Raw genomic sequence first — 11,530 nt, forward strand, 5'->3', positions numbered from 1 at the left:
TTAGATTTAATAATATATTTATATTATTTTTTATATAAAAATTATATATTATAATTTATATTAATATAAAAATATAAAATATAATTTTTTAATTTTATTAAATTAATTTATAATTTTTAAAATTTTAAATTATATTATTTTCGTTTTTTTTATTTATTTTATTTTTATATTATGTTTTAAATTATCAGATCTATTTTTAACCAATAAAAATTTTTAATGACAATCAAATTTTCAAAAATTTTTATTTTGTTTTTTTTTTTTTTCAATTTATAAAGAAAAATTTAAAAAAAGAATTATATTAAAACCTACCTACAATCACTTATATTTTATCTCTAAAATGAAAAACAAAGATTGTTTTGAAATATAATATAAATGGTTATCAACTATACTCCCATTCATTATAAAAGACTAAATTCATAAGCCCATACCATAAACCATTGTCAATAGTGCTTCGTTTTTTCATTGTTGGAACTTTTTTTTTTAATTTTTAATTTTTTTGGTGTTAACAAATTGTATGTTTAACTTGTAAATAGCCTATCTTATTTACAGCCTATGGAAACATAACTAATAAATCTATACCAATAAATGGGTTTGTGCTACATTGCAACGTACTTTTCCGTTTGCTTTCATTATAGCATCCTCAGTTATGTGTAAAAAGTTTTGACTGGAAGCTCTAATGTATTGATTGTTGGAATGCCAATGTACTTAACATGCACGGTAATCTTCTTGGGCAATTGAGAGCCTATACTTAATACCTTATATATGTTCATGAATTTTATTAAAGAAATATTTTTGCTCTTTCAATTTGATCTTTAGGAAAAGAAAGACCTTTATTTTTATATATTTGCAGGAAACTATAAAAATAATGATTTTTTTCAAAGTTAGATGCAATGGGGGCTTGAATCAGATACGTGCTGCGGTCTGCATCCTTTCTCTAGCTCATGTTTTCCTTGTTTATTCAATATTATGTTATTAATCCAGCTGATTGAGCACTTTTAGATCTGTGACAACTGATAGGGTAACTGTCGATAGACTTTTAATTCTCACTTTGGTTGTTCCCCAGTTTGATAAGACATCATTCTGGGCAGGTCCTAGGTATGTTTATCATTCTGGAAAGGTTGTTTTCTTCTTTCACCGCTGCTTTAAAAGTCTTTGACTCCTGATCTGTTTTTGCAGTGATTTTGAGGACGCTTTTGATGTGAGACATTTCATTCCAATTTCAAAAGGCTACAAAGAGGTTCAGTAGGAAATATGGGTCTCAAGCTTTTCGGATGCCTCCTGTTAGTTGGTCAAATGAAAAATACTACTTAGAACAGGTTTGTAGTTCCAATTGGTAATTCTTTCTATGGATGGATGAACGTGTTTGTCTGTTCCCTTTTCTTTTTTAATTATGCAGTAGAATCTAATGCCTTTGACATTATTTTACAGATTCACCCCTCTTCAGTGTGTTTAACGCAGTACACTTCAATAGAACAGATACACAACTGGCAAATAATGGGATTCGGCTGGATCTTAAGAAACTCAGGTGGCACGTCAATTTCCAAGGATTGAAACTTACTACTCTGATTGAGACTATGGGGTACAAACTGGTTCACATTTTTCAAGAAACGAGACCCTTCGTGGCTTTGGATCTAAGATATGAGATGGACATGTTAACTTTCCCAGGTTGGATGCATGGCTGCGCTTTGGAAGAAGCTGAGGAGCTAAAATGATTGAGGTGTGTAATGTTTGAAGGTGATATATTCCAGTCAAAACACTCAAGGAGTGGCGTGCCCTCTGTTTAGGAGACACACACTAGTCACCTGCATCCACACCACAAAACAAAAATAGTAGAGCCGTATGCTGCAACCTAAATAAGAGCTCTTTTTCTAATGTCGGGTAGGGAAGGACAATAAAGCTAAGATGCCGTCCACTGTTGTTAGTCATCAATAACCAAATTGTGTTAGTTTTCGGGCAATATGATCATGGTGTATCCCTGTTGGTTTGAGTTGAACTAGTGATGACAAGATTTAAGATCTAAACTTGATCTATAATGAGTTGCATCAATAAAACTTAAAAGTTAGTATAAAATCTTGTGATCTCAATATTATCAATAACGAATAAGAGGACATGAAGATATAAACATGTAACTAGATAGCAATCTTTTCCTTTCAGCTATGCATACCCTTGGTGGAGAGAGAAAGAAATAGTGTTTGTAGAGAGGAGACAACAAGTGTTGTGTCCTCTGACACCTAAGGAAAGCATTCGGTTTTGATTAGGGAGACTCAGATTTACAATTGCTTCTACGGAGATATATGGCAGTGAAAGTAGATTGGCACCACCAAGAGCTGTATTTCCTCTGATTGTGAGTTTTTGAGCCTGTAAATGTTTATCTTTTGGTATTGATATGTTTATTGAAAAGCGCATCAAAGTACTGGGTTTCTGTATTACCAACGTTTTTTGTGCATTTGAAAACTCTGAGCTTTTGTTAGAATTTTGGGAACCTAGTTGCAAATTGTCGTTGAAGTCTTCTTTGACTACAATGGTGACGTGGAACTCACTAGTTTCGATTGCATTATCCATTTTCCCTGCACTTAGTTGAGCTGACAGAATCTCTTTAATCCTTGACCAGCAGCATGTTTACTAATTAAGTACTGGTATTAGCTCTACTTCTGGCTTCTAAAACAGGTACCTGTAACTGTAGTTTCTATTGTGTTTTTCCATATATGTTTCTTGTGGATCTCAAGACATTATTACAATTTCAGGTTAAAATGGAAAAACTATTAGAACCAGCAGAACTGCAGCAATTTCAGAACCATTCATCTCAGATGGCAGGTTTGCACTTTATGGTATCTATTGCCAGCAATACTTTCATTCCCACATATGATGGGAACATTGTGAAAGTAGAAGAAGGTCATCGAAGGTATGTATATCGCTGAATTATGTAACAAGTGTGGGGGGAGACTATTTTCATAGTTTTAACAAGCTTTTGTTCAGGTATCTTGGGTTCAAAAAAAGTATCCTGCCAGATCGAAAGAAACTTGTGGAATTGCTGGATTTGCATCAAAATGGGACACTTCCATGGAATGACTTTGCACTATCTGTAAGGCCAGCCAGCGCATGAAAAATGGATGGGATGGCCCTTCCGTAGCTGGGTTATTCCAGACAAACCAAAGGAGGAAGATTATTTCCATGGAAAATGTGAAGACTTACTAGGCCTTGGTAACTCAAGTACGTTACAATGACTGTGGGCGATCAGATCAGAATTCGGCTGAGATGGTTTTTGCACAACTGTTTGAAAATGGTGTGGGTGATAATCTAGTCAGTTTCTGGACAGATTTCCATTAACGACCAATGTATACATGCTCTTAAAAGAGTTTTGTAAGAAACGGCAGCAGAAAGACCTCTAGCTCCCATCTGGACACCCAACCAAAATCGCACTTGCCAAACCCAGCACACATTTTGGTGAATATTTTTAAAACGGAATGGCTATCAGAGTTATGAAACTAAATTTCTGATGTCCTTGGATGAAGGGTAGAGCTTGAGCTGGTGTATTTTAGAAGGCTTAATGAAGAGTTCGATAAAATGGTCAGATTTTGTAGGGTTAAAGTGCATGAGGTGAAGAAAGAAGCAGACCTATTGAACAAGCAAATGTATGCTTTGATTGCTTTCAGGATAAAAGGTGAGAATCCTCCAGGTCAGTGACTCAGTGGAGATGACTCGCCTTGGTTCAGACATTGCAGCTTCTACTGCTGGATTATCAGCTGCTACTCCATCTGGGGCTAGATCAGCAAGCAGTTAGTTTCTCCTCTCTCCAACCTTTTACTTTCTGGTTTATCACTTATCAGTCATTGCTTACTCTGAGGAAAAGTCCCCTCATATTAATTTCCTGTTTGATGTGTAGAAAGAGCTCCTCACCAGGAAAAAGCACCCATGGACAAGCTGATGATGATGATGATGATGGAAAAGAGAGAATACACCGATTTAAGAAGCCAAACCACCGAAACCCGAAATCAAGGGGATCAGACCTGCTCCACTTGAAGTGCTTGACCGGGTGAAAAATGAACAACACTCTTGAAACTCCTCGTTCTACCATTAAAGTTGTCCTCAAGGTTCAAAACCATACAGAGCTGAGTTTTGGCAGGGAAAATATGAGAAAGGTTGAAGGAGAATTGAGCGGGCTTTTGTTGAATTCTGCCATAAGCTTCGCCTGCATAAAAGTTACAGGTAATGACTGCTTGCATATCTAAATAATTATTGCTTCATTTGGTCTATAGTCTGTGTTTTCTTCAGATTTTACTGATCCATCTTTCCTCGAATTAACAACTTTCTAAATATGATGGCTTTTTCCAAAATAATCAAGAAGTATGATAAGATCACTTGCAGAAGTGCATCAAAAGCTTGCATGAAAATGGTGGATAACTCCTACTTTGGTAGCTCTGATGACCATTTTCAATTTTGCTTCGCTTCTTCTTATGAAGGCGACCGGTACCACTTTGTACAATGCCTTATTTTACCAGTGGCCTAATCTCACACCTTTCATCGCAGGTTAAAAAGCTCATGGAGAGGGTTGAAGCTGCATTTGCCAAGCACTCTTCAAATGCAAACTGTGCCAAGGGAATGAACATGTTAAGACCAAAAGCAAAAAAAGAAAGGCATAGGATTACTTTTTCAACTGGTAAGATTTCTGTTACAGACCCTTTCGGAATTTCTAGTTGAGGGCGTAAAAAATGATTTTTCTCCAGTCTTGGATCTATTTAATGTTGTAATGTTTTTTAATATTTTCAAGTTTTTTTCCTGCCCGTGCGGCCTCTCTTCTTCTAGTTCTTATTATGATCATACGTGCCCTTAAAATTATGGACAGTCGAGGGAGGACCAAATACGTGGGAACCATGTTTCCTCTTTACAGGTACTTTTAATTCTTTGTTCTTCAAGTTTAGCAGTGCATAACACTTAACAGTTCAAGTATAGACATGATCCCAATATTTATGTTTAACAAATTGTGATAACCCCCATGCAGTTTGTTCGATTCATTGTTCTACACATGGTTATGTATGCTTTCAATGTATTCTACTGGAGGAAGTACCAAGTCAAGTACACCTTCATATTTGGTTTCAAGCCAGGAACTGAATCATGCTACGGAGAAGTTCTGCTGAGTTTTGGTTTTGGAGCATTAGCATTGGCCAGTGTATTCTCAAAACCTTGATATGGGGATGGATCCCAAAACAAAAGACTATAAAGCATTCACTGAACTTCTTCCTCTAAACTTGGTTCTGGTAAGATTATCTATTTAATACTCTATTTATTGGTCCCATTCATTTTCCAACGACAGTTTTTAACTCTCATCCTTTTTGTATGTTGCACTTTATACTTAAAATCCGACAACTGATTTTCTCAGGTTGCACGCATGGCTGCAGTTTGGAAGAAGCTGAGCAGTTGGAAGAAGCTGAGCAGCTAAAACGATTGAGGTGTGCAACGTTTGAAGCTCATATATTCCAGTCAAAACACTCAAATTAACTTGGCACGGAGTGACGTGCCCTCTGTTTAGGAGACACACACTAGTCAATTTGTTTTGAAGATCTTATTCAATATAGAATCCAGATTTTTTGAAAGCTTGATTCACGGTTACAAAAATCTAAATTCAGTAATTTCATTTGTTAACATTCCATCAATACTTGGGCTACAAAATAGCATAGTCCTCCATCTTTTCCCTACACTTCATCATTTCATCCAAATAAACTCGCTACCACTAAAGTTTTGTCATTTGTAAGCCATCATTATCTGTAAGCCTGTAAAAATATTCTTTACAAAATGATTTTACAGAAATAACCACACATTGATCAAATTTAGAATCATCAAAAATAAAAACAAAAATTCATAAAAACAGATCATAATTTTAAAGAGAACAAATTGCAAAGAAATTATAATAATCCTTTATGCAAAAATCATCAGTTATAATGTCATCAAAAACCTATAGGAATTGTATCAACTTCAGTCATACTGTCATAAAAAACTATTGTCATCAAAAACCTATACAGCAAAAAAAATTTATCGACCATATAGCAAATGAAATGTATCAAATATACAGCCAAGAAAATATATAAAATATACAGCTAAATAAATGTATCAACTAGTTTCCACTGCTCAAAACACATCAGTCATAATGTCATAAAAAACTAATGTCAAGATAGACCCAACAGCTAAAATAAAAGCATATAACTAAAAAAAGTAAAACAATTTTATCTCTCAGTTCTTCTTCATTTCTTTTCCTCTTTTGTCACTATCATCCAGCATTTGCTTAATGGCTTTCACTTCATCTTTTATAGAAATCAACTCCTTCTTAATGCAATCTAACTGGTAAATAACTTTAGAAACAAGATTTCTGGTTTCCACCGAACTCAGATAATTGCATTTGTCTCTAATTTCTTTGGTTGCTTCCTTCAGTCCCTTCAATAAAAAATTACACTGTTTCATAAGAAGTTCCACAAGCAAACATTACTCAAAGTAAAGTTTCATAAGAAGTTTCGCAAACAACAAACAAACATCTTAACTGCTACTGGAATTATTTTTCTGAAACTCATTGGAAGTTCCAAATAACCTTGCTGTCACTAAAGTTTTGTCATTTGTAAGCCATCATTATCTGTAAGCTTGTAGAAATATTCTTTACAAAATGATTTTACAGAAATAACCACACATTGATCAGATTTAGAGTCATAAAAAATGAAAACAAAATTTTATAATAACAGATCATAATTTTAAAGAGAACAAAGTACAAAGAAATTATAATAATCATTTATGCAAAAATCATTGGTTATAATTTCATCAAAAACCTATAGGAATTGTATCAACTTCAGTCATACTGTCATAAAAAACTAATGTCATCAAAAACCTATACAGCAAAGGAAATGTATCGCAAAGGATATTTATCAAATATACAGCCAAGAAACTATATCAAATATACAACTAAATAAATGTATCAACTAATTTCCACTAGTCAAAGCACATCAGTCTAATGTGAAGATAAACCCTAAAGCTAAAATAAAATCATATAACTAAAAAAAAATAAAACAGTTTTATCTCTCAGTTCATCTTCATTTCTTTTCCTCTTTTGTCACTATCACCTTCTTAACGTAATCTAACTAATAAATAATTATAGAAACACGATTTCCGGTTCCCACTGGACTCAGAGAATTGCATTTGTCTCTAATTTTTTTGGTTGCTTCCTTCAGTCCCTTCAATAAAAAAAATCTCCTGTTATTCTAATATATTCTACTGTTTTATACGAAGTTCCGCAAGCAAACATTACTCAAAATAAAGTTTCATAAGAAGTTTCACAAACATCTTAACCGCTACTGGAATTATTTTTCTGAAACTCACTTAAACTATTTTTCTGAAACTCTTTTTTGTTGGACTGAAAGAGAAGATGGCTAAAGTGGAGAACATTTTGCTGGGAGGGAAAAGAAATTACAGAAAGGTGTAATTGCTTAACATTAAAAAAAATTACAGAAAGGTGTAACTGCCTAACATTAAAAAAATACTAAAAATTATACAGTTCAATTCTTACGGAATTTGAAAGAGAGATAACATTGTAGTGTCAATCATTATTAAACTTTGGCCATGATTAAAATATTCAGATTTAGCCTAGGTCTGTTCTCTACTAACAAAGGCCTGAGAGCTAAAAACCCCAAACCGGTCTTGTCACAATTCATATAATAGGTTTCATTAAGAGAAAAAAAAAGCATGTAATTATTTAACATTGAGAAAATATGACATAAAATATACTGGAAAATTTTTTTTCAAAATGTAAAAGAAATAACTCAACATGCACAATAGATAGAGACACTTAGAAAATACTCATCTATGATTAAGTATCTTTAACCAAATTAAGTACATAACATAGGTTCCATTTTACCCATATTCATAGTTTAATCTAATACGTTAAACAAAAGATATCTGGCAAATCCTTACATAGAAGAAGATTAAATACAACCTTCTAATAGATATATATATTTATACAGATTAACTAAATTTGGGAGGGAAAGTGGTAGAGAATAGCAACAGATGTTAATCATTTAGCACAAAACCCCTTCAACTCTCTCATAAGATCAATGCAGAAAGTATTGGCTTCAGTATATTTACTGACACACTGCATTATTCACAAAAGAAAAATGAGATCATAGGTACACATTCTTTTGGTCAAGTACAATTTATAAATAGTAGAGTCTAAAATCTTACAACATTTAATATGGGTCCAAAAATACCAATGACATAATGGTTGGCATTTATGATCTTAATGTGACCTAACTTGGATGTCATAATCTTGGGCAAGTTCTAAGCACTCTTTCCTTAGTCTGGGAGCTTGCCCACATTTGCATACAAACTATTTAAGAACCAACACACATGCATCTCTTAAATCGAAAAAAAAAAAAAAAAAGATATAAACAAACAAACATACATAAGATAATAGATTTTCTGAAAAAATATTTTACAAAAGACCTTCTTCACAGTAAAAAAATATTTTTATAAAATTAATCATAATATCTTGCACCACCTAAATCCAATTTCAATCTAATTTCACTAATTGAATTCAAATCATAAAACAATCTTCAAAAAATGAAGGTTTCACTAAGTTCATTGTAGTAAGAGATGCATTCTTAAAAATTTAATTTCACTCTAATTTACTTCAAGTTAATGATGTTTTAAGTGCCACTCAAAGAGGCATATAAGGTTTTTCTTCTGATAAACAAAATCAACCAGAGATCAGAAAACAAATAACTTATAGCAATTTTTGCTGCGAAATATAGCATACAAAAGAACACATTAGTTGAGAGTGACTTTACAAAATCATATGTTCGTTCGATTGCATAACAATGATCTTTCTTCAAGTCATTTGTCCACCAATCACTCCAAGAGGGCTTAAATTTAGCTGTTAAAAACATGGAAAAAAAAAAAACAGTGAGATTAAATTAAAAATGCAAAAAGGAAACTTTATGTGGCATTAATAAATCAGGCCTTCTAGTCATAAAGCCTCTTCTTATCTACCTATCTATCTATCTATCTATCTATACATACAAATATATATATATATATATATATATATCTTTACAATTTATTTGGATGATTGCAGGAATTCATCAAAACAATGACATAAAAGGAGTCATACAATACATCCAAGACCATGGTTATTTCCTTACATATATCATCAGCAGGGCCACGGTAAAGAAGCTAAGAAATTCATACCGTGGGGCCTGCCAATTAGTACTTAGGACAACAATAACTTGGCATACATGAAATAAATTATTGTAAAAAATATTCTTGACATCCATCACTTGCTAAGGTTAACTGATAAATGATAATTATTATTTGATTTAACAAAACATATGGAAATTCCAAGAGACCTTAAATATCATACAAGCCTTTAAATTAATAACAATCTTCAAGAAGGAATCCGTGGGAAGTAGGATGCATAATAAATTAAATAACATACCACAGTCCCTTTCAATATCTTGTAGGAAAGATTGGCAAAACGGATTTTCTTTCCCTCCTTCTTCCTTACAACTTCTTGCACACTACTTTGTATACCCAAAAAATGGTCAGCTCAACGAACAAAGAAATTTGGCACACTTTTGTAAAACTTCAAAGCAAACAATAACCATAAAAAAACCACTCCATGGCTACAAAACACCAATTCATCTAAAGAAAATACAGAAAACTTATAAATATTTCTAATTTAACAGACCACTTATTCTCCTTCACAGCAATAGACCTTTAATCATAAAGTAAATTTAGTATCCTCAAGATTAAAAACTTGATCATTATACACCCCCAAGGCCCCAAATTTAATTTGTCTTAGAAAAAGAAAGCAAGGATCAACTGCACTGTTTTCTTTCTTTCTTATAAGCCAAATCAAACCATATTTCATAACAATATTTTAGCTTTTGACAAGAGATCAGTTAATAAAACACTCCTAGATGTTCTTGGTAGGTAATAACCTAATGACCATATTTTACTTGGGGAGCAACATTACCATTTCAAACCACGAGACAAGTCTCTTGCAATGATTCAAATCATCTGTCGAATCTGCTAACCACAATGATTTCTGTGAATTGGCGGTGACTGCAGTATTCCTTACTAGGTTATCAGCTATTGCAGGAAATGCACAAAAATAAGGAAAACAGCATTATAATAGAGTAAAATGGAAGAGGATTAAGAGAAAAACCAATGCCTTTTTATTCTCAAAAACATAATGAGGGCAAATGAGAAATGAAAGTAGAAAAAAATTATGACTTTGCATTTTGCAATCAGGACTTAATCCCCTAGCTCAAGGCTTTACAAGACTAATTGGTTAGGAGCTTAGAGTTTGTAAAAGACTGAAATTAGTCACATTATATGTTGAAAATAAGTACAACAGAAAATGGGCACATACACAATGGTAAATTTTCGTTTTTCTAGTTAAATAAACATCTGGACAGAGTCAACCACCCTCCAAGTCCAGTATATTCACACCAGCAAAATATAATTTCAAAGAAGGGAAAAGAGAAATTGCTCTTAAGCAAAAAAGGATAAGTTATGGGAATCCCACTCACAACTTGAACGAGGTTGAGAAGCTGAATGAAACCCTCGTGCATGATAATTGATAAAGGTCATGTGTCATAAAAACGAAAGAATGGAGGTAAAGATGCTAAACTTACCATAGCATATGTTTTGTAATCCATAGAGTCCATAAGTCTTGGGTGTTTAATCAAGACAAGATATTAAGTGGGGAAAACAATACCTTTATTTATCCCCACTAGCTGCTTCAGCGTTTAATAGCATTTTTGGGGTTGTTATTTGTGTGGGCAGGGTTCATTTACCAAGGAGATTGTGGGAATATTTTCGGATATGTTATCGATTGAAAGGTGGCTCAAAAGTGGATGGGGATCATATAACTGATTGTGAGTTTTGGGAAGAAATTTTAACAAAAAATTGATTCCGTTTGGTGTAAGTTTTACACAAGAAATCAAATTTTCTTCTAATTCATGAAAAAAAAAAAAAAGATATGATGCTAATGGGTTGAAGAATGGAAGAACATAAAATCAAAGTTAAGGGCTGAACAATCCATATCCCCTAATACATTGAAACAATTCTAGGATAATATCAACAACCCAAAGAAGGAAAAAAAACTAAAAAAATTAAGAATCAGGACTTTACTGACCCCCGCCACCGCCGAGAACGCCACGAAAACCCATGCTTTTTCAACGTACGGTACGACTCACAGACACCAAAGGAAAGGGAAGAGCAAGCCCACCACAGTTCAGAGAACGCCGCTGCCTTCATAATAATATCTTATTACTAGGGTATACATGCACATACACACGACCACACGAAATATAAGAGCGGCGTCGTTTCTTTTGCTTTTAAGTAGATTTTCGTAAATTGAAAATTTATTTTATTATAATAAATAGGCATGTGACCTTCAACCTATAAAATTTTTTTATGTCAATTAAATTTTTAAATTTTGTTATTTCGTAAATTTTTTTTAGTTTTTTTTTTTTCAATTTTTTAAAAAATT

At 33.1% G+C, this 11,530-nt stretch overlaps 1 protein-coding gene and 1 pseudogene across 4 annotated transcripts; one reads left to right on the forward strand and one right to left on the reverse strand.

Annotated features, from left to right (window-relative positions):
- Nucleotides 1–2,750: 2,750 nt before the first annotated feature.
- LOC111317750 (phosphate transporter PHO1 homolog 3-like) lies at nucleotides 2,751–4,210 on the forward strand (annotated as a pseudogene).
- Nucleotides 4,211–6,051: 1,841 nt separating this feature from the next.
- On the reverse strand, nucleotides 6,052–11,327 carry LOC111318286 (uncharacterized). 4 transcript variants are annotated; one of them, XM_089756053.1, is made up of 5 exons: nucleotides 11,174–11,327; nucleotides 10,007–10,122; nucleotides 9,467–9,548; nucleotides 8,820–8,905; nucleotides 6,052–6,426 (listed from the first exon to the last, which is right to left on the reverse strand). In XM_089756053.1, the coding sequence occupies exons 1-5, from the start codon at nucleotides 11,205–11,207 to the stop codon at nucleotides 6,226–6,228; spliced, it is 519 nt and encodes a 172-aa protein (XP_089612179.1). In that variant the 5' UTR covers nucleotides 11,208–11,327; the 3' UTR covers nucleotides 6,052–6,225. The 4 variants fall into 4 exon arrangements, with proteins under 4 accessions (XP_089612179.1, XP_022776784.2, XP_089612182.1 ...); XM_022921049.2 differs by having other exon boundaries at nucleotides 6,052–6,444; XM_089756058.1 differs by lacking the exon at nucleotides 6,052–6,426 and adding an exon at nucleotides 7,818–8,125.
- Between the last annotated feature and the right edge of the window lie 203 nt (nucleotides 11,328–11,530).

Source organism: Durio zibethinus, chromosome 2 (genome assembly GCF_047325235.1).
Source record: "Durio zibethinus cultivar Kanyao isolate XHJ-2024 chromosome 2, ASM4732523v1, whole genome shotgun sequence".
In the NCBI taxonomy this organism is placed as follows: Eukaryota; Viridiplantae; Streptophyta; class Magnoliopsida; order Malvales; family Malvaceae; genus Durio; species Durio zibethinus.